General features: G+C 39.9%; 2 protein-coding genes across 2 annotated transcripts in view; both read left to right on the forward strand.

Moving 5' to 3' along the window:
• LOC140947266 (nucleoside diphosphate kinase B-like) overlaps positions 1–5,497 on the forward strand; it is an 11,048-nt gene extending 5,551 nt beyond the window's left edge. The window contains exons 4-6 of the mRNA XM_073396321.1: positions 211–270; positions 2,460–2,512; positions 5,345–5,497. Of these exons, the coding sequence (XP_073252422.1) occupies positions 211–270; positions 2,460–2,512; positions 5,345–5,468 (237 nt within the window). The 3' untranslated portion in view covers positions 5,469–5,497. The remainder of the gene's footprint in view (positions 1–210; positions 271–2,459; positions 2,513–5,344) is intronic.
• Positions 5,498–7,480: 1,983 nt separating this feature from the next.
• On the forward strand, positions 7,481–22,322 carry LOC140947758 (uncharacterized). Its single transcript, XM_073396939.1, has 10 exons — positions 7,481–7,740; positions 10,051–10,188; positions 10,331–10,432; positions 11,894–11,953; positions 14,046–14,102; positions 19,481–19,621; positions 19,712–19,813; positions 21,011–21,070; positions 21,288–21,340; positions 22,146–22,322. The coding sequence occupies exons 1-10, from the start codon at positions 7,510–7,512 to the stop codon at positions 22,261–22,263; spliced, it is 1,062 nt and encodes a 353-aa protein (XP_073253040.1). The 5' UTR covers positions 7,481–7,509; the 3' UTR covers positions 22,264–22,322.
• Positions 22,323–22,355: the final 33 nt, after the last annotated feature.

Consider the following 22,355-nt stretch of genomic DNA (forward strand, 5'->3'; position numbering starts at 1 on the left):
TGCTTGGTCGGTTGTTGGTCAGTGATAACCAGTTAGCCCTCTCACTTAGTATTAACTGTAAGGGATTAGAGTAGGAGAACATCAATTTTGTGGAAGCTAAGTTGAACAAAAGACGGGAACTAGCAAGGCAGTTCCATTTCTGTAAAGCTTAAGTGAAAAACACTTTTTTATGATTGTACTAGCTGATAATTAAATAATAATGTCTTTTAGGTGTGGGAAGGTCTTGGAGTCGTGAAAACTGGACGTGTTATGCTTGGGGAGACAGATCCTGTGAGTTTAATTTTAGGCCTAGTTGATAACTTTTTTGAATTTATTTTTATTGAAATGACATGTGGAATTAACGTGTTGTACCAATATTTCTTATCTATACTACTCTTGTCAGCCATCCTTTTTTAAGTACATCTTATTTAAAATTTATTTTTGGAGTTTTTCCAATCAATATTTCCTTGCGAAGCAACGGCCAAAGGCTGTTGCATAACATGTACTGTGAAAGGTTTGAACCCAGGAGTTATTTCAAAAGTAGCTTGAGTTTGATCGTCCGAGTGAACATAGTTCTGAATAGGACTGTTGTTGCTGACAGTGACTGACGTTTCGACAACCTGTGCGGTAGTCATCTTCAGAGTCAAGGTGAGTTGTATCACGTCAGTTGATGGTATTATACTCTGGTTATTGATCTGATTGGTCAATTACGTCGCGATGTTGTTGGTCGTCTGTCAGTTAAGCCGTGATGTTATTGGCTATGAAGACTCGTAATCAGTAATTGGTGCGTTTCGATCCCTCTATTGTCACAGTTAAACAGTCGTCTATTGTTAGTCAAATTGTCAGTTCTCCAGTCTTTCTCTCGTAGTTAGTTTTGCTTGATCTCGTCATTAAGTCGTTTGTACGACGCTGGTAACAGTTCACTGACTGTTGACTACGATTCAGTGTCGTTTGTTCTAAGTTAGTAAACCAGCTTTCTAAAGTAAGACGTTGATAGTAGTCTGTAGAATACGTTATACATGTCGCAGAGTCCCAGTCAATTTGATGTTTTGTCTTTAAATGGTGCCCAGCAATGTGTTTGTTGACGTCACCATTCCTCGTCGCTCGTTTGTGTTCGGTCAGTCGCGTGCTTAGGTTGCCGCCGGTTTCACCAATGTAAGAAGCCTGGCAGTCGCAGCATTTGATCTTATATACTGCTCTCTGTCTGTCCTCCGGTTTGTATTTGTCCTTGACATTAGTAAGCAGTCGCCGTAAAGTGGTTATCGGTTTGTGTGCAACACGTATATTGTAAGGTTGTAATAGACGTAATATACGTGCAATAGTTTCAGAGGTGCCTCTAATGTACGGTATAGTCGCTGTCGTAACAGGACCAGAATTGGTTGTGAGAGGTCGGGTTGTACGAAGACTGGTCTAGTAATCGGTCGATATGTGTCGGTTTTCTGTAAATAGACGCCGTACAAACGACTTTTATTATATACATACTGAGAAATACTCACCAAAAAGCTATGTCGACTTTAATTCCACAGGAAAGGCTTAAAATAAAATATTTTGCCAATAATGCCATACATCCTCGCCTGGCATAGTGGTAACAGATTGTCCCAACAAACAGGACATACATGTGAATACAATACAATACTTTATTCAAGAGATAAAAACTAAAGTTACAAAATATCTCTCAAAAGGGGATATCTAAGGGTCAACCCTATATAAAAGATTTCCCAAAATGAAAGATGAAAAGGTAAAATCTAGAATCTAAAACATTATATATAGAGAGAAAAATCTAAAACCTAAAAAGTAGAATAAAAAACATCGTTTGCACGTCATAATTAAAACTATTTACAATCGTATTAATCAATATTCATATAAATCCTTAATCTGTTGCGAAATAAAGTCAGCGATCCTGCGTGTACAACATCTTTAGGCAAGTTATTCCACACATTAACGATCCATACCAGAAACAAAGAAAGAACATTCGTAACAATTTATCATGGCAAGCGTTTACATTATATTAGCTTATAATCGCGATTGGCTCTAGTTCGATTACACTTAGTAAGTTCAAAAAAAGTCCGAAAAAGGAAGGCTATCTATTCCAAAAACTATCTTGTAGCACTGAACTAGAGATAAGAACTCTCTACATTTCTCCAGAGTTTGCCAATTCAGTAAGCGGCAGCGGTCTTCCCGTGATGCTCTTCTTTGGACTTTTTCCAAGGATTCAATACCTTTATTTGGTGGGGCACCAGACAGGGGCAGCGTATTCGAGCATAGGTCTTACCAACGACTTAAAGAGTGATCGTTTCTGAGTGATCGCTTAATTACACCCCACACTTTGTTTGCCTTGTTACTATGTAAGAGACGTGTTTACCCCAAGATAGATCGTAGTTTACTGTGACCCCTAGGTCCTTGACACTTTCAACAGATTTTAGTTGCACACCTAGAGATCATCTCTGAAATTTTAAACCAGTATATTTGTCATATTTCAGGCAAACTCAAACCCAGGAACAATCCGTTGGGATTACTGTATTGAGATTAAAAGGCAAGTTTATTGATGAACACATTATCAATGCTTTAAATGAAACACTCTTACCCATGCTTTGTTTTGTGTTTCAATGTCGTATTTGCACTGGTTTTACAATCCTGTCTTAACCTTCATGATAAGGACTAAAATGAATGTTAAAACAGGATCAAAAGTCTGCCCAGATCACCTCAAAACGACAGTGGAACATAAAATACAGAATGGGTTAGTGTATTTCATTTTTATATTTTATTTCATTTCAGTAAGCTCCAAATAATACAGCCAATTTTTCACAATAAAACTGTTTCCATATGAACCCTTCAAAAGTTAAGTTAATTCAGTAAAGTTGACTTTTTAAAAGCACATAATGTTTACTATATATTCAGTGCGGAGGAGTGGGGGCACTTATTTGAAGGGGTTGCTTATTTAACAATTATTCCACGAGTGCGCGTTAAATATGAGATGGTAGATAGCCAACGAGGTGGGTAGCGCTGAGTTGGCTATAATCATCTCATATCCAACAAGGGCGAGTGGAATAATTGTTTTATTAAAGACGCCAACAAAATATCGAGAATTCTTCCCGACTTTATTTGTAAAAACAGCCGATTTTCAGCTTGTTTTTGATATTGTTAGCAGACGCGTAGAGTTACCATATTTTGAGAGCATGGTATAATGGCGCATATACCATGATGGCTAAGCCAATCAGAGCTCTAATGATTCAGTTTTTAATAATTAGGATTATTAGCCTGAACAGGACCAACACTTATAAGAGCAGGGTCCGAAATTGCGCCTTCCTGGTCGCCAATGCGAGTAAAAATTTAGTCCTGGCGACCAGAATTTCATAGCTGGTCGCCAGCTATGCCGCCGTTCGGAGAAACTGATTAAGAATTGAAACCTCGAAAAGCTATTTGCCAACAGGTGTCTTCCTTTTTGTCCTGCTGATATTTTTTAATTAAAAAGGAAACGAATCTTCCTGTAATAATACCTCCACAACAGCTACGATCAATAGGAGTTGAACGTTTCCAAGCCGCCATTAGTAATGTGGCACAAAAAAAATGTGGCCTGGTACGAGCAACATGGCGGCTATGTTTCGTGGTTGTTTTGTGGATTGTTTTGTGGTAGTTATCGGAAGAAAATAGTTTTGATATGATCCGGTACAGTCATGGGCAGACAGCTTTCTGTTCCTACGTTCTAGATCAGATGGCTTTACATGTATATCTCCAAAAAGTAATTTTTGGAAAAAATGAGACTTCACTCGTACACGTACGGTTTCTCTCTGGTATCGGGAGCGGAAGTATTGCAATTTTTAAGCTCAAAAACGTCCATACCATGCATTTTTTATTCGTGTTTAAACTTTTATTTGAAAAAAAGGGAGGGGGAATTTTTGGCGACCACAATTTGCCCTCTGGCGACCAAAAATTTATACTTGATCGCCAGTTGGCGCTCATATTAAAAAGTTAATTTCGGACCCTGAAGAGGGGGTGCTTTTTTGAAACTGGCTGCTAATTTAAGTGGCAGTTTACCAAATAAGTCAGTAGACCAAATAGTCTGAAGTTCTAAACCCAGAAATTAATGTACATCATTATCTAAAGGTGAAGACACGTACCTTGTCCCAAGGGCTTTTTCTTTAGTAAATGAAAAAAGAACTGTACACGAGGTTGAGGTGACGGAATGGCTTACAGCAAATTTGTTTTTTTTGAAATCATAATTTTATAAAAATAGTTTTCTTTTGGCAATTTTATTTTAGTTATGTAGTGGTAATAAGCTTAGAATACATAAAGTGGAAATTCCCCTTCATTACTTGGAACTAACTATTATTGGCAGTCGGTTTTACTCCGCTCGTGTTGAGTACCAGGGAAAACTTCTGTATTTATTTTCCTAGGTAATGGTTGGGTGTTTTTGCGCAACAAGAATCTTTTGTGATTCTTACGTACAATTTAGTGATAAGAAAAGATGTTATTAAGCAGGTCATGGTGGACTCCGATTACTTACTTTTGCCTGAATTTAAGCAACGAAAGAAAGAAACCGCCGCCTGGTTAGCTCAGTTGGGAGAGCGTCGGTCTGCTGAGCGGGAGGTCGCGGGTTCTAAACCCGGCCGGACCAACACTCAGGGTTTTTAAATAACTGAGAAGAAAGTGCTGCCTTTGTAATGACTTCTGTAAATGGTTAGACTTTCTAGTCTTCTCGGATAAGGACGGAAAACCGTAGGTCCCGTCTCACAGCACTTTTACTCATTTGTTCCTGTGGGACGTAAAAGAACCCCACATCGCTATTTGAAAAGAGAAGGGGTCATAGAACCCGGCGATGTGGCCAACCTTTACGGGTCGTGGGATTGGGTAGGGATGGCACCTCGCATGGGACCTGATTCCCGTTCGTGCACATTCCCTCGGAGCAGGCCTGTGTCCAGAAAAGCTGGTTGAAAAAATTCCTGGGTTACTTGGATTCCTAAGTTCAGAACTTCGTTTTTACTCCCTAAAACAGTCCTTAAGAAGGATTGCATAAATGGAGAAAAAGAAGTCACTATTCTTTACTCTAGCCTGCGAATACAGCCGTAGCCTGCAGAAGAGGTTTTATTTCTTCGTGATTTTCAGGCGGGGGAAGGGAAACGCGAGGCGGGCCAGCGTGCCTCGCGCTCTATGTCGCCTCGCGCTGGCCTTCGCTCGCCTGATAAACACGAATAATGCCTGTTCAAGCATCTAATACAGGAACCTCTCCCTGAATGCTCCTCGTCACTGGAACGTTTCATGACAGAGACGCCCCAATGACGACCAGGGACGAGTTTATTCGCAGGCTGTCTTTACTCGTGAATTTTCTGACCTGACCAGCTGACGAGTGTCGTGTGTTTCATTTTAGGACTATTATTCATGGCAGTGACTCGGTAGAAAGTGCAGAAAAGGAAATTGCTCTTTGGTTTAGTAAGCAAGAAGAAATGGTGGATTGGACTCCTGCAGCCTTTAAATATATTTATGAAAAATGATTTATAATCACTAACTTGTAGCTAGCAGCAATAAATTCAGTGAATTTTGTAATAGATCCTTTCTCTTTCCTTGTAAGGTTACTTAGGCCCTGGCAAGGGAAGCAAGGGTGACACAGTGCTAGGAGCACTGGCCTCCCACCATTGTGGCCCAGGTTCAACTGACGTAGTATGTATGGGGATCGGGAGGTACTCGGGCCTACATGCGTGATTGCTGGATATTGGACAAAAATATCATGCATCCATTCTATCAGCCCTATTTAGCTGGTGTGCGCTGGGCTTTTTGCAGCTCGTCATATACATTGAGCTGACTGAAAATGAAGACCAACATGCCGTTCGTGAAAATGTTTGTGCAAGTGCGTCTGTGGCAATTACCAAATTAACAATGTAGTGCTAGGTAAAGCTGGGAGCGATTGGCTTGTTGAGGCTGTAAAAGCCGAAATAAAAGAAAACTAGATAACATACAACTCAAGTTTTGGTATTTTTTTGCGCACGCAAAGTGACGTTTAAATTGGTGACATCTGCAATACATTTGAAGTACAAAGAGAAGGTACTCTGTGTCGGTGCACTGTGAACAGTCCTGAACAGTCGCACGTAACCTAACTGTACCGGATCTACCGCGCAGCACGATTCTCCTCACACGTAGCTAGTTGTCAAACCTTTCCATACTTACTTCAGGTGACGCCTTTCTTTGTTTTCTTTGCGTATTTTATTGTCACTGATTTTTTAAAATCAGTGACAAAAAAATAGATGCTCATGGTCAAGAAGACAATCATTCTGGCTTAACCTACGACTTTAAATGTTTTTTCTTCACCAGGGGGCCAGGGAGAGACAATTAAACTAAATTAAAGTAAATTATAGTGTAATGAATTGGTGAGTTACCTTTTGGTCTTCTCTGCTTGGGCAGCGCAACACACCCCACCTCCAAAGCCAGGAAAAAGCGCCCTGGGGACGAGGTTGCGCAACGCACAAAGTGATGCGGGTTCTCTCTCGTTTGATTCTTTTGTTTTTCTGATCCAAAATATGCTCGCAGTTGAACTCTGACTCGGATGCGATGTTAGTTGCCCTTTATCACTGATTTGTTCAGAATAATTTTGGTGCGCCGTGTCTGCTTTTACCCAAAAATAAATTAATGTAACTGATATCATAGAGCCCTGTGTCAGTCCTGTCAGCAAAGGAACACGCAAATATTAGTGAATTTCAACAAACTTTCCCCTAGGACTAAAATACCTGCATGGCATTTGTCTAGTTGGTTTGCTCTACCGGGAAAGAACTAGACTACGAGTGGTCCCCATTTTTCCTGAGGGATAGTAGCATGATAGTAGAGCAAGGGACTTGCGAGCGAGAGCGCGCGTGAAAATCACCCTACGCGAGAAAGGCGAGACGCGGTGGGGAAAGAGAAAAATGAAAAAATTTTCTCTATATATTTTCTATATTTTTCTTGTATAATTTTACGTTTTCTCTCGCTGCGCATGGCTCTAGCGTAGCTACCCCTTTCGACGCCTGCTACTCAGGCTAGTCTAGGGCGCCTCCTTGCCAATGCAGCCCCTCCCCCGACGCTTTTTGCCCCCAGTCCCCAAAGGAGAATTTTTCCCGATGATCTTGATCCACCGTGGATCTTCGTGGATCCAGCATTTTAATATACCCTATTCATACAGGGCGGGCTTTATACTTAATACGTTGCAGCAATGAAATTCACCACTACTATCATTGTCATCATTCTTTGCACTGCAGTTTATGCACTCAAAAAAGTGGATGCTGGGGATGGAAATGTACATACTTTGTCCCTGGATTCTACCGACGATTTTTGTGAGGGGGACAGTGAGAGATGCAAGGTAAACCACTGCCTGAATATTTTATCTTTTAACTTACATATGTTATATATGTTTACAAAGAAAAGAAAAAAAATTGCGGTTTTATTTCGATCCGCGTCCTTTTTCGATCCGTAACTATCTATAGTCTGTCGCTGTCTCCCCTCCCCACTGACACTTGTTTGATTTTCGAACCCAGTCCAACATCTCCTTTCACACGTTCAATTCGAAAAATGGCGTTTCGCAGCAAAGTTTCCCCTTTCGTTCGTTCGTCCTTGAGTGTGTTTAGATCCCCGATAGTCAGGCGGACACTTACTTCTCAGTCTAAGGAGAGCGCCTCGTATTTCCGTTTTGCTGGACCTTTTGTTATTGGGGCTACCGCTGCCGGTGCCGGCCTTTTTGCTGCAAGTCGATTGTACAACAACAATTTTACTTTCTTCGAGAATGTACACGCTGCAACTAAGGTAATTTGCTTGGATGTTGTATTTATATGTATTTATATCGGTATGGAATACTTTTGAGACCTCAACGTAACGTATGACTTTATGTGGGACACTTGTTGGCAAAATTTCGATATTCTTGGTTTGCAACCACGTGACAAGGCGGCCATGTTAGGTGTCAATACCTTAGAATTTTTTCTCGAAGAATATTCACATGAAGATGGAGTTCAGTTTACTTACCAGAGGGGAGAAATTTTTTTGTTCTTGATCACCAGCATGACCATTATTCTTGTTAGTCCTTTGGACTCTATGATGCACTGCCTCCAATATTATTGTAGCTTTATCTCGCTTGAATCTAAAACAATTGCTCCTTCTTAAGATTGTAATATTGTTCTGATAGTGGTTAGTGTAGAAACTAAGCACCCCCACTCCCCACACACACGCACACCAGGGGGGAGGTAATCCCTGTTATTGCCTATAGAGGGAGGCCCACCCGAGATGGGTACATTTTATTCAGGCTTCAGGTATATGCAAGGATAGGGAAATCTTTCATTTCAGTCTGTTAAATGACCTAAAGGGACCTCAGAAAGATTTTGTGGCTGTGGAAAAGGTGAGAAAATTTTCTGGTTTCATGATTTATTCATGTTTAAAAGACATTGCATTTACAGCAGTTAAAAGGGGATGCAAAGATGATCTATATCAGGTGTGTGAAAGGGCGGTGCCATTTGTCCATGAAAGGGATATAAAAGGGCTACCTTTTCTATCAAAAATGGTACATAAAAGGAGAGGGGAGAATGAACTTAGAGAAAGAATCCCTATGCCCGGTGATAATTATTTGAAATCTATTTTAAGTTTGCACGCATGCTAGGAAAGTCATTTTTGTCTGTTGTTTCCGTGACACTTGTGGTCTACTTTCACATGGACATGACATGTTTCCCCCAGCGAAACAATAAATTGAAGTTTGACAGCTGTTATAGCAATTTGTCATGCCAAAGGTTTAAGTTGCTGACACGTTTGAAATTTATCAGCTTGTTCCCTCATTATTTAGGAACGAGTCTCAATGAGAATGGATTGCAGTATTGGAGTCAAAATGCGGCTTTGAGATTTAAAAAGATTAACATTTTAACGGGATTGTCGTTTGATATTCAGTGGATCACATCCCTGGTATGCTTTGCGTGGAGTTCCAACATTTCGTTAATCTTTTTCATAAATAGCAAAATTGCCCTCGTCTTCAAAATTGAAATGCTAAAATTGAACTGCGAATGAAGAATCGTTGCGGAGAGTCAGGAGGTTTTTCATTTAGAGGCGCTTTGTGGTTTCCGCAGTGATTTTGTTTATGCGAAGTTTCTGAGACCAATGTTGTAATTCGACCTTCTAGCTATTTTCACCATCAAGTGTAATGAGTCTGTTAGCTTTTCTTTCTTGTTTCCTTGTTTTCTTTTTCTTCATTAAGGACCGAATAGCTTCCTTTCAATTAAAGCAAATCATTGTGTTTTTGAACTAATTGTTCCATGTGTGTATTTATTTCATTGCGTGATTGCGATTGTTTGGTTACGGAATTACAACTGGTTCAGAGTACTGCATGCAGTTGAGAGTTTGAACATTAAACATGAATTACGATCAAAAAAAGTAAAGCCATTCTGTATCATGCAGACATTTCCAAACGATATTTCTTGGTTTGCCACTTGAAAATTGTGTTAAAATTTTTGCATGAATTAAGCAAAGGAGTGGTGTGATGTCATTGGACAGCACTAACGGCTGCTCGATTCAGATGTTACTGAGGGAGTAATAACGACTCGGAGTAATTGGATGAAATTCAGGCTATGAAGTTGCCTGATGAGTTTGGTCCTATAATGTTTTGGACCATATGAAACAGTACTGTCGCAATAATCGATGATTACTCCTGAAGCCTGAACTCCTGTGAAGTTATAGAATTTCCAATATATTATTATGATCAGGATGCTTGTGCTCTTGCTTGGTAGACTGCATTTTAGATTTTGGCCTCATGAAGGGAATTCAGGATGGAAAGCTGATGTTTGTGCTTGAAAAAGTATCACTAATTTCAGGGTTGTGTATATCTATCTATACAAGCTCCCCTATCACTTTCACATGGAAGCTTCCCCTGAGGCAAGAAGACATGAAATTCTGATTCAGAGGTAGAATGGACTAATAGTTTAACCTAAGAATGGATTAATTACCTACAACAGTTACACCCGCTCTTTGATTTATGTCCTCTGTGCTCTGCCACCTGTCTTTTGAATTATTATAATGGAAGTATGATTATTTCTGCATCTATGTACTACTAACCATTTGGTTTCTCGGTTCAATTTTTAGGTAGAAAACAAACCAGATAAAACTGAAAGAACCTTTATAATGGTGAAGCCTGATGGTGTCCAGCGTGGTCTTATTGGAGACATCATCAAGCGATTTGAGCAGAAAGGATTCAAATTGGTAGCAATGAAATTTATGCAGGTAAGAAGGATTCTAATGGAATATTGTATTCCTTTTTGTATTTTTTGGCCAGTTGATTATAGCTGGTGATAAACATCTTAGTCTCCACTTTCCCCTACTTTTTGTTTGAAGTGCAGTAAGTTATGTCTGTGTTCTTTCCAAGGCAAGTGAGGAACATTTGCGACAGCATTATGCTGACCTAAGTAATCTGCCTTTCTTTCCTGGACTTGTGAAGCACATGGCTAGTGGGCCTGTTGTTGCCATGGTAAGATGCAATTTTAATTATTATCATTATGGACCCATGTCAATTTTCAGACCCTTTCTAGGAAATAAAACTCTGTGCGCTGTAACTTAACATGACTAGTTTAGCTTTAATATTATTTGATAATGTTTGGACAGACTGACCCATGACTGCCTCCCAATAAATGGCTCAAAAAGCTCCCAAAAACAGTTTTTAGCTTAGTGTTTATCTAATGCACTAACTTGACCCTCCAATACCCACTACCCCTCCCCAAGAAACCTAATAATAATTTTTATTAACGTCTTGGCCTGAAGGTAATGCTGGCCACTCATCAGAAGTTATTTTGGTACTAATGACCAATTGACCAATGGTTTGTCAAACTGTAAATAAAAGCAGAACTTAGCTCCAAGTGAACAGAATATTAATTAGACAAAACTCAGGAGAAATTTTAACAAGTATTCACTGAGAAAATCTGCTATTTCTCTACTCAATCTTGTCAAGAAGGGAAATTAAAACTCATTCATTCTCTTTGAATAAAATGAGTGTATTATGTATGAGGTTTTTGGTTTAATTTTAAAGCAGTCCACTCTGTCCGTAACCAAAGTCAGGGATTTGGCTTATAGTGGATTCAAGTATTTTCACAATTCACTCATGCAGAATTAAAAGAATATGCAAACATTGAGCAAAATTATTCATTTGAAGGGACATTAAAAGATAGTATCAATCTGGTGACACTCAAATGTGTACATTCTAGCTCTTTTTGATAACTGAAATCTTCAGCCAGCATTGCCAAAATACACAGCCTTTAAACATCTCTTAGGTTGACCACCTTTTTCTGCTTCCTATTTTAACTTCACTTGGCTTGAATACGTGAAAAAAAAATTGTGCTGGATTGTTGCAAAACTGCACATCAACAAGTGTTTTTGAACTGAAAAATGTTGTACTGCGTGTTATGCCTCTCATGTCATAAAAAATGCCAGAAGAAGACTCTGGCACTGTACAAGTCTGAGAAGGACTGAAAGTTTAATGGCAACTGATCGATGCGCCTACCAGAGGCTAGTTTTTGTTTCTCTTTAAAAAGGGATACCATATGATAAACCACTTATGGACCTCACTTACCCAGGCTGGACTGTACTGGGTAATATTAGACCTAGGTCATTCTTGTACGGAGTTTAATGTGCTTGGTCTGTACTACCACTTCAGTACAAGACCAGTGACACCAAGTCAGCCATGTCAGCACTTAGCATTCACTGTAAAGGATCAGAGTTAGAAAGCATTAATGTTGTGGAAGCTAAGTTGAATTAAGAGGGGAACTCTCCCTTAGTTAGCATCTACATGTACATGTACTGTAAGGGATTAGAGTTAGAAATCATCAATGCTGTGGAAGCTAAGTTGAATAATGCTAGTTAGCAAAGCAGTTCAGTTTCTGTTTGTTGACTAGCTTATGATTGCACTAGCTGGTAATTAGATTATGATTTCCTGTAGGTGTGGGAAGGTCTTGGAGTCGTGAAAACTGGACGTGTCATGCTTGGAGAGACAGATCCTGTGAGTTTAATTTTAGGCTTAGCTGATAAATATATTTTATTTATTTTTATTGAAATGAGGTTTGGAATATAATTAACATGCCACATGGATATTCTTTATGTATACTGCACTTGTCAGCTATCCTTTTTAAAACATATTTTAAATTTATTATTTGAACTTTTCCTATCAATATTTTATTGAGAATAAATTAGAGGTTTGGGGAGAAATGTATTGATAAACTGCCACCAGCACAGAAAACATGTGCAATTTTAGTTCTGCAATGAGTTATGGATTACCCTCCGGGAACTAATTTGTGGGTGCAGCTCCAAAATGCCACTGTTGCAACATCATTTAGGTTATCATTAGATCCCATCGACCGTAGCCCCTTCAGACACCTCATGAAATTTACACAACGTAGTTTTTCTCTTTATGTATTATGCACCTATCAATGTAAACCCCGTGGGGGGGGGGGGGGGGGAGTGCGGGCAAGGGGTGGGGATTTGACAAATTTTAAAATTTTTTGATCAAATTCCCCAGGGTGGGAAACAAAAGGTCAATCAAAAGTGTCAAAAAAGCCCCCACCCCAGGGGAAAAAATCTAAACAAACAATACTATAATACTGTATAAAACGAATTAAAAGAACATTTCAAAAGTACGTCCTTACTAAACGTAAGCTCCATTAAATTACTCGCTGTAATTAAGTATTTTCTCTCTCCACTAGCATCTCTTATTTTGAACAACAAAATCACTCTAGGAAGATTGACCGTGCTATTATAATATTAATGAAACATAAAATGCTTTATAACATCTGCTCAACATGTCGGAACAGGTCGGATCAGTGACCTGTAAAAAATCCTCTGACTTTCAAGGTGGAATTCGATTTCAATCGAGTTTTACAATCAGATGGGAACTTGAAGATAAAAACTTTCTCAAAATAGACATTATCTGTTTAGATGACAGTTTAAAGTATCGGATTATGTCGATTAAAACAAGTGAAAACTTCACACCTTTCTCCAACAGCGTGACTTTCAGAAAGCCTCGAGGGACGGATTTGGTAACCGCTTCTGAATTGATACCAGGCTTCTGTCGGTCAAAGTCAAATGTCCCGACCCCGGGGTCGCTTCGCACGATCAAAAGCCCAACAGGGGGATAGTCTCAGGCATCAAATCCCCGCCCCTTGCCCGCACTCCCCCCCCCCTCCCCCACAGGACTTACATTGATAGGTGCATTAGTGTTAAGCACTGCTTTTACTGATTAGGGTTAAGCACGTTTTGGGGGTTGCGGTTGATGCTCTATGTACTTAAATTATTTTCCCTCCATCCGTCAAACCTGCAGTGGTCTAGTGGTTAGTGTGGCTTACTGGGTTTTCTGGCTCGTGGGTTCATTCCTACTGCTTTTCATATTATTTTTTTTTCTTTCAAATTGAAGAGACTTGCACTTTCATGAACATTTCCAGCTTGAAATATCATCTATTAAAGTGCGATATTAAAGCAGAAAACAGTTCTAGCCACCTTGTGTAAATTTCACTGCGGGAGAAAGGGGCTACGGCCAATGGGATCTAATGCTGACCCATCATTTACACTGTGGGACCAGGCCTGTTCAAAGCCCAGGGGCACTACAGATTTTGTGTGACGGAGATGATCAAAGTATTTGAGGGGGGATTGAAATTTTCGATTCTTGGATTTTTGGGGGTAGGAAAATTTGGCAAGTTATTCTTTTGGTTGGCTTGATTTTATTAGGGGTTTTTTGGGTACTCAAAACAATGGTCCCTGTGGACCACCTCTGGCCTCTGCATTTAAAAGAAAAATGTTATTTGATTTTTTAAAACTTTCCTCATTTTAATTAGAAATTAAATTAAATTATGGATAAGTCATCAGGGAATTCTCGTTAATTCTAAAACCTGGTAAATATTTGTAAACAGTGAATTACTAAGCCTGAAATCCTGGAAATGAAATTGTATAGTTGTAAAAGAATCATTTTTGGACGATATTATATATATACTTCTACTCATTGTCTATTTCTTTCTTAATTTGTAAACAATATTATCTTTTTTATTCAGCACATGGAATAAATACTGGAGAATTTTAAACCAGTGTATTTGTCTTATTTACAGGCAAAATCAAAACCAGGAACAATCCGTGGAGACTATTGTATTGAGATTGGAAGGCAAGTTTATTGATGAAAAAAAGTTGTTGAGGTTTCAAATTCTTAATTGACTTTAAAGTTATAGCCATAAGCAATAAAATATTATTTTCTCTGTTTCTCTGTACCACTCTGTTGTGGCAAGAAGAGAAGAAGAGATTGGGTTGCTAATTTGAAGGGCAGGGGGGAGCACCTATTTTTTTCCGTAATTTTGGCCTCAATAATCTGAAGGTATCATTCATAGGAAACGCAGATTTGTTTTTTACATCTTTTAATACATCCTATTATTACTATCCGAGAGCAGAATTTTTAGACTAACCTCTCTACCATGTCCATATTATAAAGGTGCACATATTCAAGGCAGCCCAAACTCACTATATAGGCAATATTGAGTTATGAAGCGATTTGCAGTTGTTACGCTATGAGAATCTTTTATGATTCTAACAGATCTCTTCTTTTGAAGGTTTTCCAGAATTTTATTTGCTGGGTAACTTGGATTTTCTAGGTTCAGAACTTCATTTTTGCTTTCTAAACAGGGAGAAAAAAGAGTTTGTATAGTTTATTCCAGCCTGCGTATACAGCTGTAGCCTGCAGAACAGGTTTTATTTTTTGATGTTTTTCCGGCATGAGAAGGCAAGCAGGAGGCAGGCGGGCATGTCTTGCACTCCACATCACCTTGTGCTGGCCTTCACTTAGTCTGCTACACAGCCGTTTTTAGTGTCGTCACCCAACGCTCCTCCCCACAGTGGGAATGACAGCTGCCTCTTGTCGTCGCTGGGTGACTCTCTCTTGAAATGCCCCAGTGACGAGGAGTGCTGTGAGGCTGCTGTATAAGCTGGTAGTACAGGCATTCTTTGCATGTTTCAGGCCAGTGAAGGCTAGTCCTGCTATACAGCCGTTTTTAGTGTTGTCACGCAACGCTCCTCCCCATGGGGAGGAGCACTTCTCGTCACTGGGGCGTTTTAAGAGAGAGTCACCTAGCGATGACAAGAGGCAGCTGTCATTCTCAGGCACATAATCTTCTCATAAATTTTGCAGACCTGATGAGTTTCATTTCTTTTGTGCAGGAATATTATTCATGGCAGTGACTCAGTAGAAAGTGCAGAAAAGGAAATTGCTCTTTGGTTTAGTAAAAAGGAAGAACTGGTGGACTGGACTCCTGCAGCCTATAAATATGTTTATGAAAAATGACCTGTAATCGCTTGTAGCTAGCAGCAATAAATTCAGTGAATTTTGTAATAATTTGTTAAAGTACGCAACTTCTTTTGTAAGGTTGTTTAGTCTCTTGCAAGGGGAGCAAGGGTGACATAGTGTCAGAGAGGCTTTTCCCCAGTACTCCGGTTTCACCCCGCCCCCCCCCCCCCACCCCCCAAAAAACGAACCCCTTACGATAGGCCATTTACATGATGACATAATTTTACTGCAAAGGCCAGAATTTATCATGGTTTTGCTATCTTATGCGGATTGGTGCTTTTGTTATTTAGACGTCACTGGTTTACTGGGATAATCAAATTTAAATGAGAAAGGAAAAAGGATCTTGGTCGTAGTAGTACAATGACCGATCTCGATCTCTGACAAGAGAAGGTATTAAAAACTCTAATGTGAACTGAGACCGACAAAACTCTGACCTCGGTATACCAAGGCTAAAAGTAAAAAATGATCTAGTAATAGGAAATAGGTCTGAGCTTAATATGTTTACACAATGGTGAGATAAAAGACGCTAAAAAGTATATACAAGAGAGTAAAACCAGTGAAAGCCAGAGTGAACAAAAATTGTTCTTATGGAGTCAGCGTACGGGGTATGGGAATCAGCTCTGTTTTCAGATGTACATTACCGCAAATGATCCCCGACTGAAAATGAACCCCACACCGCAAGCGATCCCCATTGTCGACCGTGTGTTCACCAAATCTGTTACTGAATACTCTGGGTGCCAGAGATTTTTCTTGGGCGGTTTCCGGTTTCTGTAGCCTGCGTACCAGGCGCTAGTAAGGAATATGGGAGAAAGAACGCGTGCGCCCCTTTTTTTTTTTTTTTTTTATTTCAAGCTCCTGCTGCCCAGGCTAGTTTTCTGGGGATTCGCTGCTCGAGGTTTCGTCCTTCGGCCAACACCGAAGATTTCCGCTGCGCTCGAGAAAAAAACCTCTGGTACGGAGCCCAGGGTAGTCACTAAGGTGTTGTTATTAATAGTCTCCTTTTCTCATGTCTCCCAGTCCTTTTTGGCTAAAAGTGTTTTTTTGTCTTTACGTGCTCACTGTTACTAAGAACTCAACGGATATTGGAGAAAAGGCGGACTAGTACTCTAGTCATTGCAAGCCCGGGCTGCAAGCAGTCTATTTTCTTGCAGCCCGTTTCATCAAGGCCTCTTCACATGCAACTTCACATGAGCCTGGTTGACCGGGCTAAATTTCGCCTTGGGTTCATATGAGAAATTTCAGCCCGGTCTCCGAGATTAGAAATGGCCAAGATCCTGGGAACGAGTTCTGGCGCCAAATTCGAGAAACAAAGCAAACATGACGAAAGTTATAACATTCGCGCTTATCAAAGTTTCGGCAACTCTTGGAGCTATATCACTGCAGTTACCGTTTCTATTCGATTAAACGACGCCCTCTATCAAACGCGACAGATGGAAGCAAAATTACCAATAAACGCCTCCCTCGAATTAACGCCGCACCTAATCAGGAGAATGCGGCGTTTATTCGAGGATGATAAGAAAAAGAAATCTCACCACAACTTGGTAATTTATAACATCCAGACATTTACGACCCTATCTCAGCAAAATAACATTGGAACCTTTAAATTACATAATATTTACAAACGATTACTGTTGTCAGATATTTTGAAAAAGTGATTTCGAAATAAACGCCGCATTGGAAACGCGAAAAATTTAATAAACGCCGCGGCGTTTAATCGCATATTTACGGTAAATGGAATGCTTATGATGTAGCTTACATAGCCTGCGCGCAGACACTTTAAACCTTGTTATACGTAAAACCTTGTTCCGTGGGATGCCTGTGGCATCCCCACGGTAAAAATCCGGTTCGGTTGAACCCAAAATTGCAAAGCCAGCCAATAGGATTGCCTAAAATCTTTATCGATTATCTCTTCTTCCAAGCCGACCAATCAGATTGTACAAAATCTGTATCGATTTTTAATCGATTTGCTTCCTCTGAAGAACGTTGACATCAGCACGTTCCTTGCCAAATTTGTCGCGCTAGAGTTTTCCCACTCGTGGTTTAGGATGGCTTGTTAACCAGCGAAATCCTTCGGGATACTGGCAAGTCACGAAAGGCGACCTAAACCAAATTATTTCTTTCCTTCATGATTCTTTTTTGTTTGGGTCTAGCTTTTTCATAAGGTTTTAGTAGCGTCTGGTTGCGGGCCGTGATTTCCAATAGATTTTTCTATTCGGAGTTCGCCAGTTTTTGCCGAGCACAGCTAGAATTCAGTTTTTTTCTTTTCTTATCGAAAACACCTTGACGATGAGAGCTTAAATCGCGTAAATTTCAACTCGTACCCTCGACGATTGGCGGTGAAATCGCGAAAATATTGTCCTCGTCGATCGACGACTCGCTCTCGGCATGGATTGGACTTCCGGATGGGACACGGATCAGGAGTGGACCTTAGTAAACTTATTATACCTTGGAATCAGGGATAATCATTGGAACTACGTTACTTTGAGACCTTGGGAACACATTGCAATTAATTTTTAACCGTATCAAGAGCATCTTGCAATATCAAACTTTATCTTGGATTAAAACATTGTAACTTTATCGAACTTTGTAACCCTCGGTTCGACCCTGGACAAAGCAAGCAGATGTTTTGTTTTGTTTTGTTCCATTAACCTAAAACTACAATGTTTATTTCTCTTTGAAAAAGTTACCTGTGGCAACTTACTACCAAGATATGACGTATCTTTATACATATAGTTCCTGTTCAGGTTAATCAGAGAGCATTATGCCATGTTCTCCATTACTTGTTTCCGTTAACATTCCAGTTTAAGTTACACTGGTAAACCTTGTTTTGATGCAAAATAACTTCTTTTTCTTATCCAAATCGTGCTATGAAAATAACTACATAGCGATAGATCAAAACAAGATCAACTCCATCCTTGCGACCACTGACAACTATAAATTTAGCTTGCGTAGCAGGTGTCGAAAGGGGTTGGGGATAGGGAGGAAGCAAAAAGGGGATGTGGATTGGGGAAAATTGTAGCCTGCCACGCAGGCTACTATAAATCAGTCATAAGCACATTAAACCAACCCATACAGGTAATCTACTCATCGATGCTCATAACATGACACATCTTTCCGGTTTCCCTAATTTTTCCAAATTCAGATTGAACGCCATTATGCTTCCATATACCAACGCATTCCACGGAAACGACCTTAGGCGTCTTGTTTATAAGTAAAATCCAACTAGCTATTATCAATGCTGCGTTCTGATTGGTTGAGCTACTACTAGGCTATATGTTGTAGCGGCACTAGTAGCGAAAAGCGAGGGCTTTTTGGCGGCAAAAAAGGATTAAAGTCTAGCTCTAACTAGCTAAATTTTTTTTATTCTCGATATTTTTGACCAACTAGTTGGATTTTACTAAAACAATTATTCCTCTCGCCCTTATGGCCTCTGAGTCAATAGCCCATTCGGCCTTCGTCCTCATGGGCTATTGACTAAGAGCCCATTCGGGGTCGAGGAATAATTGTTAAATATCCAGATATGTGGGCCGGCCGCCGCCCCAGGTTATAGCTTACAGTGTAGGCATTTTCTATGCAAGATGGCAGCCCGTAAGGCAAAGCGCTCGATCTCGATGATCTTACGGAAAAATAGAGGACTGTGAACAGTCTATCGGGTGCGCGAGGTGCGCGAATGTTCTATTTCTACTCGCCCCAATCTTCCTCTGTCATAAAATCTAAGATGGTGGCAACAACAATACGAACATAAAAAAGCAGCTTTAGCCTGCGCCCAAAATATGCCTGACGTGCAAAATACAGCAGGCAATGCAAGACGATGCCATCCCGACCGCCTGAATTCATCCCGGTAACAGGGCTGAAGTGTCCATATCAGGCAAAATTTTCAGCCCGCTTGGCCGCTTAGTAAGCGGCCAAGCGGCGCTTACCGAGATCTCGGTTTGAAAAAACCGAGCCAGCCCTCTCATATGAACGCATCGAAATTTTACAAAGGATTTAGACGGGATGTAAGGCGCGATCTCGGAAACCGGGCTCATGTCAAGAGGCCCTGAGAAGTATTTCGGCACCCCCTGGGCCCCGGCCCCCCGCTCCACCCTTTTCACCTTAATTGGGCATTGTAACATAAATGTGCATCGCCCACGTGGCGTAAGTCGCTTTCAAAGATTCAACCGGTTCTGTGTAAAGTGTTTTGAAGAAAGCGCGTATAATTCCCTTTTGAAGATGTCAGGTAACGGTGAAGGAAACAAGGAGCGAACATTTCTTATGCTCAAACCAGATGCTGTCCACAGAGGACTTATTGCCGACATCATTAAACGATTCGAGCAGAAGGGATTTAAGCTGGTCGCCATGAAATTCGTCAAGGTTTGATCGAAACAGTCTGCTTTCGATTCCGTGAAGTCATGGCTTGAGTAGTACAAATTGTTCATTCGAAGTTATTTTGTATTGTTCTAGGCCAGCGATGAGCTGCTTCAAAAGCACTACGAAGAACTGAAAGAGAAGAAGTTCTTTGCAGGTCTTATAAAATACATGTCGTCAGGTCCCGTTGTACCCATGGTAAGTTGAGATTTTTCTGTGATACCACTTCTCCTGTATGATGTTTATTTCTTCACTGTCTGAATTATTGTAAAGTGACTATAAAAGCCTGTTAACTGGTTAATTAAGGCAATGTAGGTGATATTCAATGTACGTCTTAACGATACTTCTTGAACTTTTGCTTTGCTTTGCTTTGTGGGGACGACGTTCCTCGCCCTTCCCGTACTCCACTGTCTCTTTTCCGATACCCTGTCTGCCCCCTTTCCCTATTTTTGCGTCTGTGCTTTAACACTAAATTCCCCCTTCTTACATGGCACATTTGTAAAATTCATAATGTTTCATAGACGCCATGGAAGGCATTATATTGGAGGCATACATGGAGAATTAAATCAGCCAACACCATTCCGGGAGGCTTCCGGGGTATTTGATCGAATGTCAAAAATGAAATGTTTCAGTTGTAGGACCAGATAGACACATGAAACTGGCTAGAGGATTGGGTGATGGCTTAAATTTATCATTTTGCTCAAGTGTACACTTGAACTCCGTCTTGGGAACAGTGGCAAGTGGGCATTGTAGTTAGTGAGGAGAGCATTCTTGGAGGGGGGGAGGGGGGTGATTAGACCATGAACTGTCTCCTATTTGTGTTCCAGGGGAAAAGGGCAGAATATTCTTGCTTGTAAAATGCTTAGTATAGCCAAAATTAATAAAGTGGTCTGGACATAAAGGCTGTCTTCACTCTTTGTTCTTTGGTGTTGGAAGCTTTTTTGGACTTGACTTTGCACATACAGCGTTCAAATATTATGGCATTCCTATCATTTTGATCTTTTAACCAGTAAAAACGTTTCATTAATTTATTCAGTCATGATTAGTGAATAAAAAAAACAAAGGATTGTGCTCTGTTGGGGAGCTCCCAACATTGCAGCACTGTTTTTTTAACTTTGATGTTTGCCGCCATTCATAACCTGTCTCGGCCTCCACTAAATTTGGTATAGCAGCTTTAAAAAAAAATTATATCAGTATTAAAACAGAAACCAAATACACACAACAAGCATTTGTAAACTCACCTCTGATTGACCAATCAAACAGGGTAGGGAAATATCCGAGTGACAATTTGCTGACACTGACTTTCTGTTGTTTTCTCCTCATGAACTATTAAAAATCTCAAAACTTCTGCAAAATGGGTACTTGACTAAACCTAACAACATTTTTGTTTATAAGGTGTGGGAAGGACTTGGTGTTGTGAAAACATGCAGAGATATCTTGGGTGAGACCGATCCAGTAAGTAGCACTTGTAATATTACTGTCAGACAGTAACTTTTAGTACTTAGAAATGTCAACAGTTAAAACAGTTCAAACATTTTCATACAGGCGACTTGTAACTTACTGTCTCAACTATAATACTGCTAGAGAGCTTGGAGCTAGAGCAAACTGGCAGGAAAAAAACACCATATTATTTATTTATTTATATTTAATAAGTATTTCTGACTATCCGCAGGCAAAATCAAAGCCAGGCTCTGTCCGTGGAGATTTCTCCATTCACATTGGAAGGTGCGTTGAATTTTCATATGAATCTGTTGAAAGAAAATGACCAGCACAGATTCAATGTTTTGATTTTGAAGTTGTTTCAAAAGTGTGGAGAATACAATCTAAGCTCTTGTAAGCGACCACCTTGGAAAAGCAAATAAGTGGTCTTAAGCGACAGCATAGTAAAACAATAGGGGGTGATCGCTTATGAGGACCTCAGAAACTCACTGACAATTCATAAAGAAAAAACAAAAGAAATTATTGTTTAATTAGTGACTTTATATCTGATACATATAGACACAGCTACATTTTTTAGACCTGAATAACCCCATCTTTATTAGTGAACCATTAGTGCAGTGTGCAGTTTCATGAAAGTCTTGATTTATATGATTAAGACTCTTAGTTGTCGCTTACAAGAGCTTATAAAAGCATTAGAGAGATTAAGATAACAAGATTCACATTTACACGAAAATGGCAAACGTGAATTTGGACCATGTGACCAAGTTTTGCCCTTAATAAATTACTGTTTATTACTTCGACCCAAAAATAAGTAGTTTCAGGCCAGTTTTATCCATAAGAATTGTTCTGGACAGTTTTTATCAGTTTATTTTCTATTCTGAGAAATTCTCAACTTGAATCTGAAGTTTGCGGTAAACATGTCTCAATAATCTCTCTTTATTGTTGCATAATTTTCCTTCTTTTTTCCCCTCATCCCACCCTTTTAAAACTCCAACCTCCTTCCCTTTCCCCTCACGTACACCTTCTGAACCCCTGCCAGTCTCCCATCCACTGTCCTCCTGCACTGACATTTTTGTCTGATTTTTTTTAGGAATATCTGTCATGGTAGTGATTCAGTGGAAACAGCAAAAAAGGAGATTGCTCTCTGGTTTAAGGATGAGGAACTTGTCGACTGGGAACCAGCTACATATTCCTGGGTCTACGAGTAATATGCCTTTGTGAAAACTACCACTGCTCAAAATAAAATTTTCAATGTTGACAAGTAGAATGTTTCCTTTTTTTTTTTAGTTGGCAACTTTGA

This window comes from Porites lutea, chromosome 9 (assembly GCF_958299795.1).
Source record: "Porites lutea chromosome 9, jaPorLute2.1, whole genome shotgun sequence".
NCBI classification, from domain to species: Eukaryota; Metazoa; Cnidaria; class Anthozoa; order Scleractinia; family Poritidae; genus Porites; species Porites lutea.

Coding starts and splice junctions, on each gene's coding strand:
- LOC140947758 (XM_073396939.1), top strand. CDS start 7,510: ATGGCGTTTCGCAGCAAAGTTTCCCCTTTCGTTCGTTCGTCCTTGAGT. Junction 10,189..10,330: donor TAGCAATGAAATTTATGCAG/GTAAGAAGGATT, acceptor GTTCTTTCCAAG/GCAAGTGAGGAACATTTGCG. Junction 19,814..21,010: donor CAGGTCCCGTTGTACCCATG/GTAAGTTGAGAT, acceptor TTTGTTTATAAG/GTGTGGGAAGGACTTGGTGT.